The 17,052-nt window shown below is 35.1% G+C and overlaps 1 protein-coding gene across 10 annotated transcripts in view; it reads left to right on the top strand.

The window, feature by feature from the left end:
- The window catches only part of LOC134355451 (nuclear transcription factor Y subunit alpha-like), a 43,792-nt gene that overhangs the window by 18,614 nt on the left and 8,126 nt on the right, over window positions 1-17,052 (top strand). For 8 of the 10 annotated variants that reach the window (XR_010020079.1, XR_010020076.1, XR_010020077.1 and 5 more), the window contains 8 exons: window positions 204-322; window positions 1,630-1,770; window positions 2,466-2,597; window positions 4,361-4,463; window positions 9,090-9,256; window positions 10,375-10,548; window positions 12,388-12,480; window positions 14,036-14,078. Coding sequence is in view for 1 of the 10 variants with exons in the window: in XM_063065358.1 (XP_062921428.1) it covers window positions 251-322; window positions 1,630-1,770; window positions 2,466-2,597; window positions 4,361-4,463; window positions 9,090-9,256; window positions 10,375-10,548; window positions 12,388-12,480 (882 nt within the window). In the remaining 9 variants the exon portion in view is untranslated. The remainder of the gene's footprint in view (window positions 1-203; window positions 323-1,629; window positions 1,771-2,465; window positions 2,598-4,360; window positions 4,464-9,089; window positions 9,257-10,374; window positions 10,549-12,387; window positions 12,481-14,035; window positions 14,079-17,052) is intronic. The other 2 variants (XR_010020083.1, XM_063065358.1) reach the window with 2 other exon arrangements.

Raw genomic sequence — 17,052 nt, 5'->3', positions numbered from 1 at the left:
TAATGTATTTTTGTCAATTTTCATCTTGTATTTGCAAATGTTTTACCTCATTTGATCTGTGTTCCAACGTTTTGATTGCCATATTTGCATTTACACTGAAATGCTGTGATAAATCTAAAATAGTTTGAAGTATCTTTTGGAACTGTAATTGATGCTGAGATTTACAGAATGAATAAAAGTTTCACACTCTTACTTTTTTTTAGGTTTTGCTACATTCTCCAGAGATACTGTTCACGTATTCTAGTTAGTAATGGAACAGTACACATCCAATAACAGCAATTCCACAGAACAGATCGTAGTTCAGGGACAAATTCAGCAACAGGTAAGAATCTGGAGCTAAAATACTTGCATTTGTGTTTGTGATATGTCATAATTTGCTATGAATTATGTTTAAATTATTAATATTCTTGCTGCTGACAAGGGAAGCCAAGATCCAAATTTTACCAAACTAAAGTGATAGAGGATGGCAAATGAGTGATATGTCCATGGCCTTCAGTCAGTGTTATTCTGTGTCAGCCGCTGTTCAGAAATGGTGCTTGCCATTTTTTTTTTACCTTAGTTTATCTTCCTCCTTTCTCAATACTGACTGCAAGATTGGAAACTCAGATATGTAAATCTGCAAATTGTAAACTATATCATAGACTTTGTTCAAAACTGTCATAGCACAAAATATACTGTGCCACAATGATAATATTTTAATCTGGCATGATTTAGTGTTTCTATGTTTGCCTTGGCTTATCTATAGTGGTATTACTAATTAATGCTGTGCTCAAATAAGTTGACTGCTGACACTACCTCCTGGCTCTTGTTTGCGGCTTTAATTCAGTAACGCCTGCTCGAATTTGCCACACTACATGTTTAATCATAGATAGAATCATACAGTATAGCACAGAAATTTTGGCTTTCCAGAATACCTTAACTTGTACTTCTGTGGACAAGATTATATCTGCCACCACTCCAGCCCATTTTCCAGCTGATACATACCCCACAGTATCCTTAGACAATCTACTTTTACTACCTACAACTCCATCACTTTCATGTCCTACTTAAGAATCAGATCATCTACGTTTTCATACATCTCATTTATGTACAGTATGTTTCAATCAACAGATTACAATGCCAATCCCTGTCGAACACCCTTTTTACAGACTTCCAATTTGAAAAATGCTCATCTACCTCCCTCTGCTTACTGTCATCAAGTCAATTTTGGATCTAGCTTGCCAACATGCCTTGGATCCCTTGTGCATTAACCTTCTGGACCACCCTACCATGTAGGATCTTGTCAAAAGTCTTAAATCCATATAAACCACATCTATCATCCTGTCTTCATTAATTTTCGAACAAGAACAGATTGAACTTGGTGGTTCTGCAAGGATTATGTCAACACTCAGCTGTCTTATGCTTTTGCTTGAAAACTGAACTCTTAGGAATTATTTTAAAGGAGAGCTGTTTTCTGCTTTCCATCAGGAATTGGAACCCTCAACAGAAAACTGCAGAATAAAAAATCTAAATAGTTTTTATTAGCTTAATCACCATTGTTGAAAATGATTTGAACATTGCATAAATATATTTTTATGATTCACTGTATTACTCATTTATTTTGTTTTATTTCCTGCAATTGTTCTTAAGGGTCAGCCTTTAATGGTCCAAGTCAGTGGTGGTCAACTAATCACATCCACTGGTCAACCTATCATGGTTCAAGCTGTGCCTACAGGTCAAGGGCAGACAATTATGCAAGTTCCTGTCTCTGGAGGGCAGGGTATACAACAGGTCAGCATACAGTCTTATTCATAAAATAACATATTTTTCTCAGAGTATTTACTTTTAGTTGAAAGCAACATTTCTGCCTGTCCCAACAAGTAGCGGCATCCTCGAGAAGAATGACGGAATCCATATTCAAAATGCAATGTGTGTACATTATTTTTAAAAAAAGGCTGAAGATGATTGTCAAAAGAAAGTATCATGGTGGATAGTTCCTTGGCAATACTAATTCCAGTTATGTTATTTTATAATCCTTGTAAACTATATCAGTGAGGGAGTCTTGTATTCATTTCTGAGCTGTAGCTTTTTAAATATTTAACAACTTAGATAGTTAATGGGCATGACTTCATGCACCTGTTCTATATTTTGAGAACATGAATTTGAAGCTCTTCAAAGATGGGGTGACACTTGAATATAAAGGAAATACCATTGCATTTACTTTTCTTGTTCCTATTCAGTTTTACACTTTTAAAAATAATTATTGTAGCTTAAAGGAAATAATTAAGTTGAGAATTCAATTTTGGATACATTTGATTAAAATTACCCTTTCAGAATATCCTTCAGCTTCTTCATGATTGCAGAACTAATAATTAGAGAGATTTAAGAAGAATTTTTCAAAATCTTCAGCATGTTAGAACCCACAACTATTACTTCCTCATTTGATAAAGTGTAACAAGTATAAACTGCATTTCTGTTATTTTCAGATTCAGCTCGTTCAACCAAGCCAGCTCCAGCTCCAAAGTGGACAGACTGTCCAAGTCCAAAACCAACAAGGTCAGACACAACAAATTATTATTCAACAGCCTCAGGCAGCTGTTACAGCAGGACAAACACAGGTATGTCATCTCAATGCTTTCAAAAATAAATTGGATATATATTTGAAAAAAAATGCACAACAAATGGGAAAGGAGAACAAAACCAATTAGTAACTCTTTCAGAGACATAGAATAAGCAAGATGAGTTGAATGTACTCCAAGATAACTATCACATGCATCTGACCCTATCTGTGATATGAGGGTGAGTGGGTGCCAGATGTTGTGGTAGAGGCTGATATAATAGCTATTTAAAAGTCTCCTAGATGGGCACATGTGTGAAAGGAAAATATGGGGTTATCGACTGTGGGAGAGGTTAAACTGGTGATGGGACTAGGTTTATATAGATTGGCATAACATCATGGACCACAAGGCCTGTATTATGCTGTACTATTCTATGGATAAACTGGGTGAAATACATTTAGTGAAACAAATTAATACTTCTAATTTTGATCACTTTAATGTTCAATCTAGAGACTTCCAATCTTTGCCCAGTCTTAAACCTAACATTGACTTTTTTTTAAATGTTGTATAGTTTATTATATTTTGTTCATTTAAAGGAAGCAATGAAGTTGACTGTCCAGTTCCAAAGGAGTGTGATATGCATTTATATGCTGTCCTTCACAAACTCAGGATGCCCAAAACACTGCCAGTTAAATGATTTTTGAAATACGGTCATCACTGCAGAATGGGATTTTTGGCTAGCAATTGTACGCACAGCAGTGTACAATAAACTACTGAGATGTAATTGCCAAAAAATTCTGTTTTAATGGTGTAATGGTGCTTGATGAGAGGTGGTTATTGATCTAAATACAAAGGCAAATTCCTCTCCCCTTTGATTTTTTTTTTGACAATTTTAAAGAGATGCAAGTCCTCAGTTTGATGTTGCATGTAGTGCTGCAAAATAGTGCAACTATTTCACAACTCCAGTGAATCAGGTGCAGTTCCAACGTCTCATGCTGTCTCGACGGAGCTTGTGCATTTTCCCAGTGACCATGTCAATGTCTCCGAGTTTCATCTTAAGTCCGAAGGATGTGCCAGTCTTTGGGTGGTTTAGCCAATGTAAGTTTCCCCAAATTAGGTGAATTGAGCTGTATGGTGAGCTGTAGGGTTTTAATGAGCTTGTGAGAGAGAATAGAGAAACTAGAGGGATAATGGGATTTTTCTGAACCTTAGCATCGACTTAATGATATTTCAGACTTGTCCTTTAATGAGTCTTGACAGAAGAGGACTTGTTGCCAGTACAAGGTGCTTGCCACAACCTTGTTTATGCAATCCATTTGTCCTATAAACGGATGTCAGTTTGTAATCAAGATCATTGAAGTACACAGATAAAGTATGACACCTAGCAACTATGTGCTCTATTATATTTATTGAGAGTTATTTTCTTCCTGGAGAAGACATTATTAGAGCCATTATTTCATTTCTGGCTACAGAAAGAAATTATATACAGCCAGTGGCAGACAATATCTTTAAAATCATTAATTCATGTACATCCTCTAAGGCAGCGTCAGTAGAGATTCTCTTAACTTAGGTCCCCACTTTGCCATGGTTCAGTAACTGTCCACTACGATTACATATACTATATATAAAAACTGATCCAGCAGTCATCATCATCACTGTGACAAGTACCAATAAAAATAAAATGGAATATCAAACCAGGCTCGTAGTACAGGTCCTCTTGAACTGTCTGATATCTTTCTGTATTGTATATATCATATAACAGAGATGAATAAATGCTGGAATAAGGGCCTTAAAAATGTTTCCCTTTTTTTTTGACTAAATAGGGTCAACAGCAAATAGTGCAAGGACAGCAGGTAGCGCAGACTGCAGAAGGACAGACAATTGTCTATCAGCCAGTTAATGCAGACGGCACCATACTCCAGCAAGGTAAAGTTTTGTTTTGTAATTTTTGATCATGATTAGAATGATAGTCCCAGGCATAGCGACTTAACAAACAAATTTCCCTTTCATCATCTTTCCTACTTGTCACTGTTGAATTTTCTTGGGTGTCCCTTAATTTAGAAACTCCTTAGAGTTTAATCTGGTCAACATAATGTGAGCCGATGATTTAATTTTTACTCATCTCCCCCCCCCCCCCACCATTCCTCCAGATGGGGTGGGCATCAATCTTATGAAGTTAAACCAGATATTGGCCAAAAACTCATCTGGCTTATGCATGTGCATTTTGTGTTTTAGCAGCTTGCCATGTGGTCTGAAAACTGCATAGATTCAATGATAGGATAGAACAAATGCAAGGTTTTCAATAAAAACCATAATGCTAAAGAATGAATTGATGTTCACTTGTCTGCTGCTCAGCAGAGCATTCTGCAGTACTGCGCTAAGTGCTAATAGTGTCGGTGTCAATCTTCACAATTTCCAAGTATGTAACTGAGGAGAAAGCAGAAAAATTATAAGATTGTGGCCAAGATCAGTTTTTTTTTGTAAATGGAGAGAGAATAATGTCATTGTCATAATAACGACAGTATTGCAAAGTAAGGTGAATATTCATTGAAGACAAGATTCTAAAATGTGCTGCAGTGTCTTAGTTCACAGGAGAATTCAAAAGAGAGGGGGAGAAAAGCAAAATACCTTGTAAAATAAAAACAGAAAATATAGAGCAGATCTGTAGAGTTAATATTTCAGAGCAGTGACCCTTCATTGAAACTGGAGAAATTTCAAAATCCAGGACGAGAGAAATAATGTGATAGTCTGAAGCCCAAGAGAGACTGAAAGACACATGGTAGTGCCAGCTGACAAAACTAGTGAAGATTTATTAATCATAGTATATCTATAGGAGACTTGTAGACGGAGAGAAATGCAGTTATGCAACTTGAGTATAAAACACTAATTGCTGGACATATTCAGCAATTCAGACAGGAGAGCGAAAAGAAGTGTTCCAAGTTGACTGAGCGGTTAAGGTGCAAACTGGAATGTCTTGCTATCTGAAATTGTCAAATTCGGTATTGTTGCACGATGAGGGCTGTAAAGCATCATATTACATTTATGTTTAAACAATGTAAGAAGCCAAAGACAAAGTGTGATGGAGAATTAAAGTAACAGGCTTGGGGTCACTAACACAAATTGTAAGTCATATCTATATCCTGACTAGTAAAATGTCCTCATTGGTAATTGATAAGTCCTGTGATCTTGGAAAAAGAATGAAATGGCAGGTTTAGGCCGAGAATTCTGGAATTTAAAGCCCTTACTAGGTGAAGCTCAACTGCTAATGATAAATCAATTAAACTTAATGAAAGAAATTATTAATAGATCAAAATTTGAAGGATGTAGATACATTAGGGTTAAAGTCTGAAGGAGTTATAGATTAAATTAAAAGATTATGAAGAATAAAACAATGATGCTTTAGTGATCTTTCATAAGTTTAAAAATACTGAAAATAACTGCTAATAAGTAAAACAATGTGTATAAAATTGCACATTGTGAAATACTTACAGATTCTTATAAAATAGTTTGCAGAATTAATAGCTAAATTGATGTGTCATTAGATTTCTTTCACCTTCCATGGTTTTCATGCCATGGACAGCTAAAGATATGTGTATTGACTAAAAATCTTTCTTGATCCAATGAAATGGCACTCAATTTCAACGATGCCATGTAGGGATCGCACTATCTGCTGTGAAAAGTCAAGAATCAATTAATCTTGTATGTTTAGAAAAGCCCCCCCCCCTTTGATGCATAGCATACAGATTCAAGAACTGCTTCAATTTCTCAGAATGCAGATCTAAATTATGTACTGATGTCTCAGGTTCTTGCATTTGGATCACACATTTTTCTTTACCTACATTTTGTGATTTTTGGATAGTCAGTCCATAGGCAAAATGCTGATCAAGAAGAAATACATGTTCATATAAACCCAGCTGATATTCTGGTTGATTCACGATCTCCAGGTGTAAGAATAAGCTCATCTGTTCTATTTTTCTTACATCACTGAGTTTCTATTTGTCACATAAAGACAACATGTTATTCATGTTTAGTAGAGGCAGCTTACTTTGTTTCAAGATCACATCAGAATAATAAGGTCATCCTTACAGCTGAGGGCAGTCACAATCAAATAATTTCATAGTACAGCCAGTATGAAAATGTTAAGACTGGCTATTCTTTCGTGGGTGACCAGTTCCTGCTGTGACTCATTTATTGGCAACTGGGTGCAAGAGTTAAGCAGCTGGCAAGGAAAATGAATAAAAATAGAATATGATGGTGGAGTGGTGGGATAGCCTTGGAAGATGTTGTATTTATTGTCAGAACGACAGAGTACCAGGAATTTGCTCATTGCTAAATACTAGGAGTATGACTTTTTTTTTCTATTATAATCATTAACTTCAGCATCAAAATTGAAAATTTCAGAGTTTAACCTTTAACATTAACTACACAACATTTAAACTACAGCTTAAATACAGTATTCAATAACACTACTTCAGATAAATATAGGTTATTAAGAACTATCAAGCTAATACAGTCATGCATCAAGCTTTCTGGAGGAAGCTTCTATACTAATATATTTTTGTATAAGTATTCGGATTGGATAGCAAAAGTTACCCTCTTAAAAGTGGGACTATTAATTTCCACCTACTTATTATATCTTGTTTCAAATTTCAGCAAAAGTCTATTTGTTAGGTCACATTATAGCATTGTTCTCCACTCAACCCAGCAAGCAAGCTATTTTTACGGGCATTCTGCGATTTGTGAGCACAAGGTGGGCATGGGAATTACTGACATTCACGTGCCTCTCTAGAACTTTATAAAATGTCATGTCCGTATCTCCGTCGCAGAGTGTTATTAAGATTGGGAGCTGACAGCCTATGTAATCATAAAACGGTACATGAGATGCTGCATCAAGCTTACTTTGGGCTTTAGCAAAACAATGTAATAGACCAGAGGTGGTTGGAACAGGAATGAGATGTAGGACTAATACGACAGACAAATTTCAGTCCTGGCTTTAAAACATCCATGGAGGGTTAAATAGCAAGAAAATGAAGTCTTGGAAGAAGAATATTGGGAGATTTCGGAGTATTGTTATGGGAATGCATAACTGTTGATGTTGAGTCAGTTAAACTCTTAAGGTGATCAAAAGTCAAATTCTAAGGAGCTAGATAATTTGGGGTTGAATAGAAAAAAATTGGTGCTTCCTAGTCTATTAAGGTGTAACTTCAAACATGTCACAATATCACAATATTACTAAGTAAGTGTTTAACAGTGAAAAGTAAAATAACAGTAAATATATTAATTGTCACAAAAACCAAAGCCAATGGGTGTCAAAAGAGGAAAAGCTCACATCTATCACAGAAGATGCTAGTTCAGGTTGATAGAGGAATATCATCCCTTCTCCAGGTCAGTGTTTAAAGCCTAACCATCTTCAACTGCTTAATCAATGGCCCACCATCGTAAAGTTAGAAGTAAGGATGTTTGCTGGTGATTGCACAGTATTCAATTCTATTCACAATTTCTCAGCAAATGAAGCAGTCCACACCAGGATGTAACAAAACTCAGACAACACTTGGGCACAGGCTGTTAAGTGGCAAATAACATTCACATCAGATAAGTGTCACACATGACCATTTCCAACAAGAGTGAGTCTAAACTCCTGCTCATGACGTTCCTCTACCATAAGCATTCTGGGAAATCATGAACCAGTCATATGAGTGCTCTGACTACAAGAGCAGGTCAGAGCTCGATTACTTTGACCAAGTAACTCACCACAAAATAGCTGGAGTATGAACTATCTACACTGCAGTTATTCACTTGTCATACTCCAGTGGCATCTCCCAAACTTGTGAACTTTACCATGAGCAGGCATGAAAACATCACCACTTGGAGGCTCCCCTACAAGTCAAAAACCATCCTAATTTGGAATGGTATTGCTATTACTTCATTACTGTATTGGCATTACACTGGGTCTAAGTAATGGAACTCCCTAACCAACAGCACTATGTGGATCTTCATCATTACAATTGCAGAGTGTGATTCTCCACCTCCATCTTGCATGCAATTGGGTATTAAAATAGAGGCCCCCCTGGCAATCTCCAGCTCCTGAAGAAGAATCTTAAAAACTAAAAACAAATCTTAATGTGGTAAACTCCGCCATATCATGAATGTTGCCAAACACAGTATCAGCACATAATTGCACATGCAGTCATGGAAACAGGCTGAGATAGTACACAGTTCTCACCAACATTAAAATATGTAAGATAAATATTTCAAAATCTGGACCACTTGAGTTTGAAAAAATTTGTATTTTGCAGTACTTTAAAAAAATAATTTTGAAAATGCTTTTAATTTATGACAACAGGAGTAAGGTTTTTGGTTCATGAAAACTTTTTTAAAAATTATTATTTTCTTGAAAAGTGAAGGGATTAATCTTATTCCTTTCATTTATCTCTTCTCTCTTTGTTCTTTCTTATGTCTTTTTCTCACTTTTGATCCTCTGTTTTTACTCTGCCCTCTTTCTCTTGCCTCCTTTTTGTCTTGTCTCTCTTCTCTTTGTGTTATGTGCTAAAGTTGCAGTCCCTGTTACAGGCATGATCACCATTCCTGCTGCCAGTCTAGCTGGGGCCCAAATTGTCCAGACGGGAGCCAGCACAAGCACAACAAATAGCAGCCAGGGCACTGTAACGGTAACACTACCAGTCACTGGAAGTATGGTCAATGCAGGCGGTATGGTGATGGTAAGTTCAGTTTGAAGAATCATTTAAAATACCGTAAATCAGAGCTTAAGTGCTTGCGGAACTTCTATTATTTGAATTATAACCAAATGTGTTTAAGATGAATCAAAAATCAAACTGCTTGAAAAACTTGGCAGGTCAGGCAGCATCAATGGAGGCTGAATTTTTCAGGTTAAAACCCTACATTAGTCTAACCCCACAGAGGCTGCCTGACCAGCTGAGTTCCTCCAGCAGTTTGTTTTTTGCTTTGTATTTCTGTATCTGCAGACTCTTGTATCTCTGTTTAAGATAAATGATAGTTTTCTACTCTTAAGACAAATCCATTTTGAATTATTAATCATCTATTACATTTGTAGATTGTGATATACTATGTAATTATATCAGAACATGGGATTCCTTTCTGTGGTTCTAGTTTGATGCCATTGTATAGTAAAGTAATATCATTACCTTCTTTATATAAGCAGTCGCTTTTTTTACTATAATTGGATGTGAAGATAAATGCAGATTTAATTATGGAATTTCTTATTTCATAAAGACAAAGGAATACTTGAATCTTTTAACAGTCATTTAAAACGTACATTTTTAAAATACATCTTAGAAGTACGTTCAGAATTTGTGAAAGATAGAAGAACATTGATCTTGTTGAAATTTAACAGCAATGATCTGATTCTGCTTAGCATCTTCAACTGAAACTGTGTCCTCATGAAAACTGCAGATCTCCCCAAATGTTTTTTATGGTCTCTTATTTCCCAAAAGTATTGCATCAGTTTCTGTTTCCACTGCTCTACTTTTTAGAAAACCCAGTTAATGTTGATGAAATTTATTTAAGGTTATATACTAAAGCCAGTGAATCTTGCCAGTGGCTGGATCTTTGTCGTAAACCTGAATTTCACCTTTACGTGACCCTTTAGAGCTCTCTGCCATAGCTGTTGGTGAAGAATTTTCATTCAAGGCTTAACAGGAACATCTCTTGTTTAATTCTTAAGTTATGAAAAAAATAGTTTGTCATTAATCTATATTGAATATACAATATACACTTTACAAAATTGTCATCTGTAGATGAGAGCAAGCTATCTTCTCTTATCAATCTTTCCATTGGCTTTTAATGACAATTCATGCAGATGGTACCAGGGGCGAGCACAGTTCCAGCTATGCAGAGAATTCCCTTACCAGGTGCAGAACTACTGGAAGAAGAACCGCTATATGTAAATGCTAAGCAGTATCATCGAATCCTAAGAAGAAGACAGGCAAGAGCCAAACTAGAAGCAGAAGGCAGAATCCCAAAAGAAAGGAGGGTAAGCTATGTAATTTAAATTGCATAATTTAAATCTACTTTCTAAGATGAATAAAATTTCACCCCAAACTAAAATTTCCTCTGTGGTGGGTAAATTATATCACCAGGTGTTGTGATGTGTGTTTAGGTAGAAACATTTAAATAATCATATTTTGGGAGTCTAGGAATTAAAGAACACATGTTTATTCTTGATTTATATTTCTTCTATAGTTTTGCTAGATTACTGATAGCACATTGCATTAGGAATTGGGACATACTGTCTTGCAAGTTATCAATAGTTTCAATTGTCATTCAAATATTTTATTTTTAATGCATGGGTATCATGAATATGTTTGGGCTGTTAAGATATTTTTCTAAAATGACACATTTTTAATGTATGTACATCCAGAGGTCAAAAATTTTATACACTGCACATAGCAAAAAAATGATACTTCATTTCATTGTAACAAACTGTTCAGCTATTTAGTTTGTTGTGGTAGAACTAATTTATAGACATCTAAACACTAAGAAAGCCAACCAAGGAATGAGTTATCTTGCATCAAGGTAATGGCTAAGAAGCAGGTTCGATAAATGACATCTGAGTAAAAGATTCCCTGGGAAGTAATGATCTTAGCATGATAGAACTATGTATTCAATTTTGAAAATGAGAAACAACCATGCTTAACTTGAAAAAGGTGAATTGTATTGAAATGAGAATAACATTGGCAGACAGATTAGCGGACAGGACCATGGGAAAATGGAGGCAGATAATAAAGAAGGTGTTTCATGATGCTCAACAAAATATATTCCAATTGGGGAAAGATTTTCCAGGGAGAAATGAACAAAGCACGGCTAATCAAGGAACTTCATGATGGTATTAAGCTAAAAACATATGGGAAGGAAAAAGTTGGAGACCTGAAGACTGGGATAAATTCAAAATCTAGCCAAGGAAAATAAATTGAAGGCAAACAAAGAAGGAATATAAAAGCACACAATGCAAGTGTGTGTGTGTGTGTGTGTCTATATATATATATATATATATATATATATATATATATATATGTACAGATGAATTTAAACTCCCTTAGAGAATTAGGCAAGGGGAAAATGTTATGGAAAACAAAGCTAAGTCAGAGGAGTTAAACATATGGTGTGTCATTCTTTATTATAGAAGATACACAAATATCACAGAATGATGTCAAGGAAGAATTAAATGCCCTTACTATATAAAAGTAACATTTGAAAACTAATGTGGCTAAAGGCCAATAAGTCACTTGACTTGGCTGCATCCTAGGATCCCAAAAGGTGGCTTGGCACTTCAGAAAAGCATAATTTATGCTCTCTGATTAGAATGTTAAAACCAAAACATCCTATCAGCATCCTGGTGGAAAAAAGCTTCATCCCATAAATTATCATCTGAAACACACGTTAGAGTTGTAGCACCCGTCTAAGGAATAAGTCTACTTGCAATACCTAGCAGCCTTTCATATGCTGTGAACTACATGTATATTAATGTAGTAGATGTTCACTGAACAGTGCAAGACATCTGATAGTATAGAACAAGTTAATATGTTTAGGTACTTTATCTTAAAGTTCATTCTGCTAATTCAACATCTGCATTTCGAGCAGAACTTAAGTTTTCTTTTATGCATCTTTGGACACTACAAATACTGCCATCGGACTTGTCAAGTAAATTGTTTGTTAGATGTGTATATGACACACTTGCATTAGCCATCCTAAAGTGATTCTCACTCTTTCCCAGTTCAGCTGCCTTTATGTGTGGACTTAAAATATAGGTTGCCTGCATCTGAAGGCTCTGTTCATCTCTGAAATGTATGAATATTGTTCATTAATTTTACAGAAATATCTCCATGAGTCACGTCATCGCCATGCAATGCAACGAAAGCGTGGAGAAGGAGGACGCTTTTTTTCTCCCAAGGAGGGTGATGATATAGTATGTTATGGTTTTTGATTATCTGTGTTTTAAAACAAAGATTTATATTCTCTAGTAATGATTTTCAGACTTCCAAAGAATTTATAAAAGCAATGATGCCTTAGTTATAATTATTTGTGCAGATAATAATACCTAAAATGTGCTTATAACTTGTGTCTTTTGATCACTTTGGTTGGGCAGGCTGTGTCTTATTTAGCATCATGCCAATGGTTATAAATTCTTAGAAATTCAGGTCAAGATCCATGACTGATCACTGTATTTTTTAGATTGTATTTAGCATGAAGTAACCCTATACCAATGAGTAAAGGAATAAACTTACACCTGGTATGTTTAAATTGTATTTACAGGGTATTTGATTAGGGCAGATCAAATTCTACATCATAAGAATCCTGGCTGGAAAGTTAGATTTAAATATGACAGTCAGAGCTGATAAGTTGGAATAATGAAGTTCAATGTATCCCATTTATAGCAGGTGTTAGCTGTGGTGCAGCATTTCTGCAGGTTGTGTTATTAAATGTGCCTTATTAGATTTATGAAAATTCAAACTCTATCTAGAGTTCTATTTAAATTATTTAAACATCTCATTTTTGATAAAGTTTGTGATGTATCTAAAACAGCCATGATAAAACATATAAATGGCTTGTTGGAAGTAGACAGTGGCACCAAATTTTTCAGGAGAATTCATGTGAAAATTCAGGTGTTAAAGGATGCCCTCCCTTAAGATTAAGTTCGTTTTTTAAAAAAAAGTCAATATTGTTATTCCTTTGACTTTTCGTTTCTCATTTTATTTTGTGTGAACTGTGAATGGTGACAACACTTCCCGGGGGTTTGGTTCAAATGTGCTATCACCGAAACAATTAAATTCACATTTGGGTACCTTTAAAATATCATTAACTTATTATTTCATTTGGGGTTTCAGTAACACCCTCCAAGAGCACAGCTAAATCTGAGCTATTTAAATCTTGCTACCAAACTTGTCAGGGTACTGAAGCAAAAATAAATTATTGTACAGCATACAATTCATTATTTTGTATAATAATTGTGTCCCTTTTAAGCCAGAACTGATCTTTATTTTTGGATTGGCAAGCTTATCCACGAGGGCATACTTAATTACCCTCTCATCAGAAAAATCGTGCTTTTCTTGGGTTTCTGAAAAGTGATTAAAATTTAAGATGTTTCATTCAAAAACAATTACAGCTTGGAGTGGGAAACTGTTTCAAGTCAATCATAATTCATCATAATTTCATTTCTACTTGTGTTTTTAATAGTGATATTTTGTAAAATCTTGCCTAAGCCTAGCTTGAGAAGTTGTATGGACTCATGGACTTTTTCATCTGGCAGTCAATATCTCTACTTTCCTTAACTTTGACCTACATATAAAAGGAAAATAAATTGCATGTGCTATCAGCCTAAAATAATAACTGACAATAATACGTATACAGCAGGTCCGTCAACATCTGAAGAACAGATAGGTGACATTTCTGATGCACTCCCGGCATCAGAATTGTTTTTTTTAAGCAATTAAACATTTTGATACTTCTTTCTTTTTATAAAGGTCATCTCAGTCAGGCTGTGAAAAGACGTAAGACAGAGAGAAGGTGAGTAAAACAGCTTGTAAATAGTAGGAAGTGTAGCGGGTATAATCGCAGAAATATGGTTTGGAGCATAATAGACAGTCTAGTTCTGAAATTGGAGTTTCAATTAGGAGACTAAGCTTGGTAGGAACACTTAGCAACAATGATTAGATGAATAATGTTCAGAAAATTCACTGGATGAGGTTGTTGTTGTTGTGGCCATGGCACAGCAAAATCAGGTACATCAACAAATTAGCAGTATCAAGTAGGAAAGTTGGCTTATCTGCTGTTGGCATCTCCAATACAAAGAAAGTTCATCGTGGTGTACAACATGTGAGAAAGTTCAAAACGGTGGAGAGTAAAGTGGGAGTAAAGGATAGGAAAGGTAATTTCAAAGTGGCATGAGATGAGGGCAAAGGTAATCGAAAAGTAAGTTGAGATAATTGTGTCTCTATAAAAGTGAAGAGTCAGATTGTATGCTCTGATGATGAAATATAATGATGGAGGCCAGTCTAGCCTCTGGGAAATTAACCGGGGTAGGAAGATTATATAGTTATTATTGTGCACACAGGTAAGAATGGGGGCATTGATGAGATATGATCAAACAGCCTGTTGACAGCAATAAGGGAAAACCTTGGTAGAGGAATAGGATTCATCCGCTCAATTTAACAAATGAAATGAAAAGTATTCATAAACTGACAGAAATAAAAAAAGCAAATTAATTCAAATTCTTAGACAGGAGGAAAATGTTTGACTCTTTGCAAACGCTTGACCAGTTGCTTTTGTGTGATGAACATAATCAAAGTTCCATGTGGAACAGGACAGATTATTCTCGAAACTTTCCATGCAATGAATTATCAAAGTGGGAAAGGATAGTTGAGTTTGGAAGCAATTCAGGGAGCTGGCAAAGGCAAAATGGTCTGAATGACCTCACCCTGATAGTTTAATGGGAAAAGAGAAAATGGAAATAGTAGTAACTGGCAGACTTTGTAATGTTGAGACTGATTGGTAAACCAAAAGGTATTGGCACCAATGAGAATGATATCAATATGAAATCAGTCAAAATCCACAAAGTAAAATATGGTGTTTTGTAAGAAATTTGCATCCTTCACAAATTCTTTTTAATTTTTAAAAAAATTTTTACTTGAATGTAATTTTCCCCAGCCTTAATAAGAAATGTTATTTCCATTTTTTCATATACAAAATGCTAGAGGAACTCAGCAGGCCAGGCAGCATCTATTGAAAAGAGTATAGTCGACGTTTTGGGCCAAGACACTTCAGCAGGACTGAAACACTGACTGTGTTCTTTTCCAAAGATGCTGCCTGACTTGCTGAGTTCCTCCAGTATTTTGTGAGTGTAACTTGGATTTCCAGCATCTGTAGATTTTCTCGTGTTTTTTTTCCATTTTCCTAGTTATTTTGCCTTGTTTCTCTTGCTAAGGTAGATCAGATCACCAAATTTAATGTACTAAATGACCTTTTATGGAGCATGCAATCACTTTCGCTCTCTGTCAATATAGTTACTGTGAAGCTGGTTTATGTGACTTCATGCCACTAAATTTGTTTGTGTAGGAACTTTTTCTTAATCTCGTCTGTTATGGTTAAATGTCAGATGAGAATGTGACTTCTGATTGTTGTCACGTTGGAGTAGCTAGCTATATAAGAATGCAGCATGTGATGGGTTCTGATTATATATAGAATGGATTATCTTGTCTCATGCTGTCTAGTTCATTATTGAATGCCTCATTTTTCCATCTGTAAGATCCCTTTGTTTTTCAAAGAGCTAGGCACAAGTTCTACTTAATATTGCTAGCTTTCAAGTTGTACACAACCAGACTAAATACTGAGTATCTTATCTGTATTTTTTAGCGCAAATAAGTTTGGTTATTTTGAGATATTCAAAATTAAAATCTTGCATGAATGCAATATACAGGTTAGCATGTAGAGGGCTCATCATTAGTTCTGGGCAGTATTATGTTATGCGGGAATCTCAATTAGTGCAGTCTTCCTTTCAGAAACTATATTTTTTAAATTAAAAGAATATATTTAAAAATCCAAGCTTAATTTTTCACAAAGGTGAATACAAAATCACTTTAAGAATTAAAATGCATGGTTAAAGATATAACTTTTAAAGTTTAAAATGTGGTATAACAAGTCTAGGTCAAGAGTTAGAAACAGAAAGATGAGCATTTTAGACTTTCTAGAGAAATGAAGAGCAGGGTTATATGCATTAATTGAGCTATCTTAGGTAGAAGTTCTCAGAAGATATGCAACATCAACAACACAGGCATAAGTCAAAAAATGTCTTTAGAACTCATTGAGAACAGTTACTGAAAAGATGTGTTTAAAAGTTAGCTCTAGCTTCAAAAGATAAACTCTTTGTGCAGTTGTAAATCTGGTTCTTTAGTAGCTTGAGTAAGTTCCATGAAATAGTTGAGAAAAACATCAACTGCTGACAAAGCCACAACTGTAGCTTTGTCAACTGTTAAATGTTGTTATACTTCTAAATGTTTCTCACATTCAAAGTTATTGAAGTCAAAATTAAAACTTGTATACCTTTAAAATAAATCTTTATAGTTATTGAAACAAACACAAGAGTCCAGTGCTGGAAAACAGCTAAGGAAGGAGCTGCTACCAAAACTCAACCATCAAGTTTTAGATTTTGCACTGAAAAGAACATTCTGTAGTTTGTTCCACACACAACTGTCATTATTTCCCAACAATTTCTAGTTCAATGTTAATGTGAACGTATGAAGTCAAAAAGCAATGCTACTACTCAGTTCAGCATCAGCTTTCTAATTGATGCAGCAGATGATCTGGTACATGTTAACCTTTTTAAGTTTAGTTGCTGCATATCTTAGAAGGGATTATTTTGAGAAATATTTGAATTATTAGTGAACAGGTAGAAATAAATAGTGCAGAAGCTGATGCCATTAAATCTTAAAAGTAATTTATATTAAGTCACTCAGCTTGTGGTAATGTGATGAAAATATTTTTT

The sequence above is a fragment of the Mobula hypostoma genome, chromosome 13 (assembly GCF_963921235.1).
Source record: "Mobula hypostoma chromosome 13, sMobHyp1.1, whole genome shotgun sequence".
NCBI lineage: Eukaryota > Metazoa > Chordata > Chondrichthyes > Myliobatiformes > Myliobatidae > Mobula > Mobula hypostoma.
This window is presented reverse-complemented; position numbering and strand designations above follow the sequence as displayed.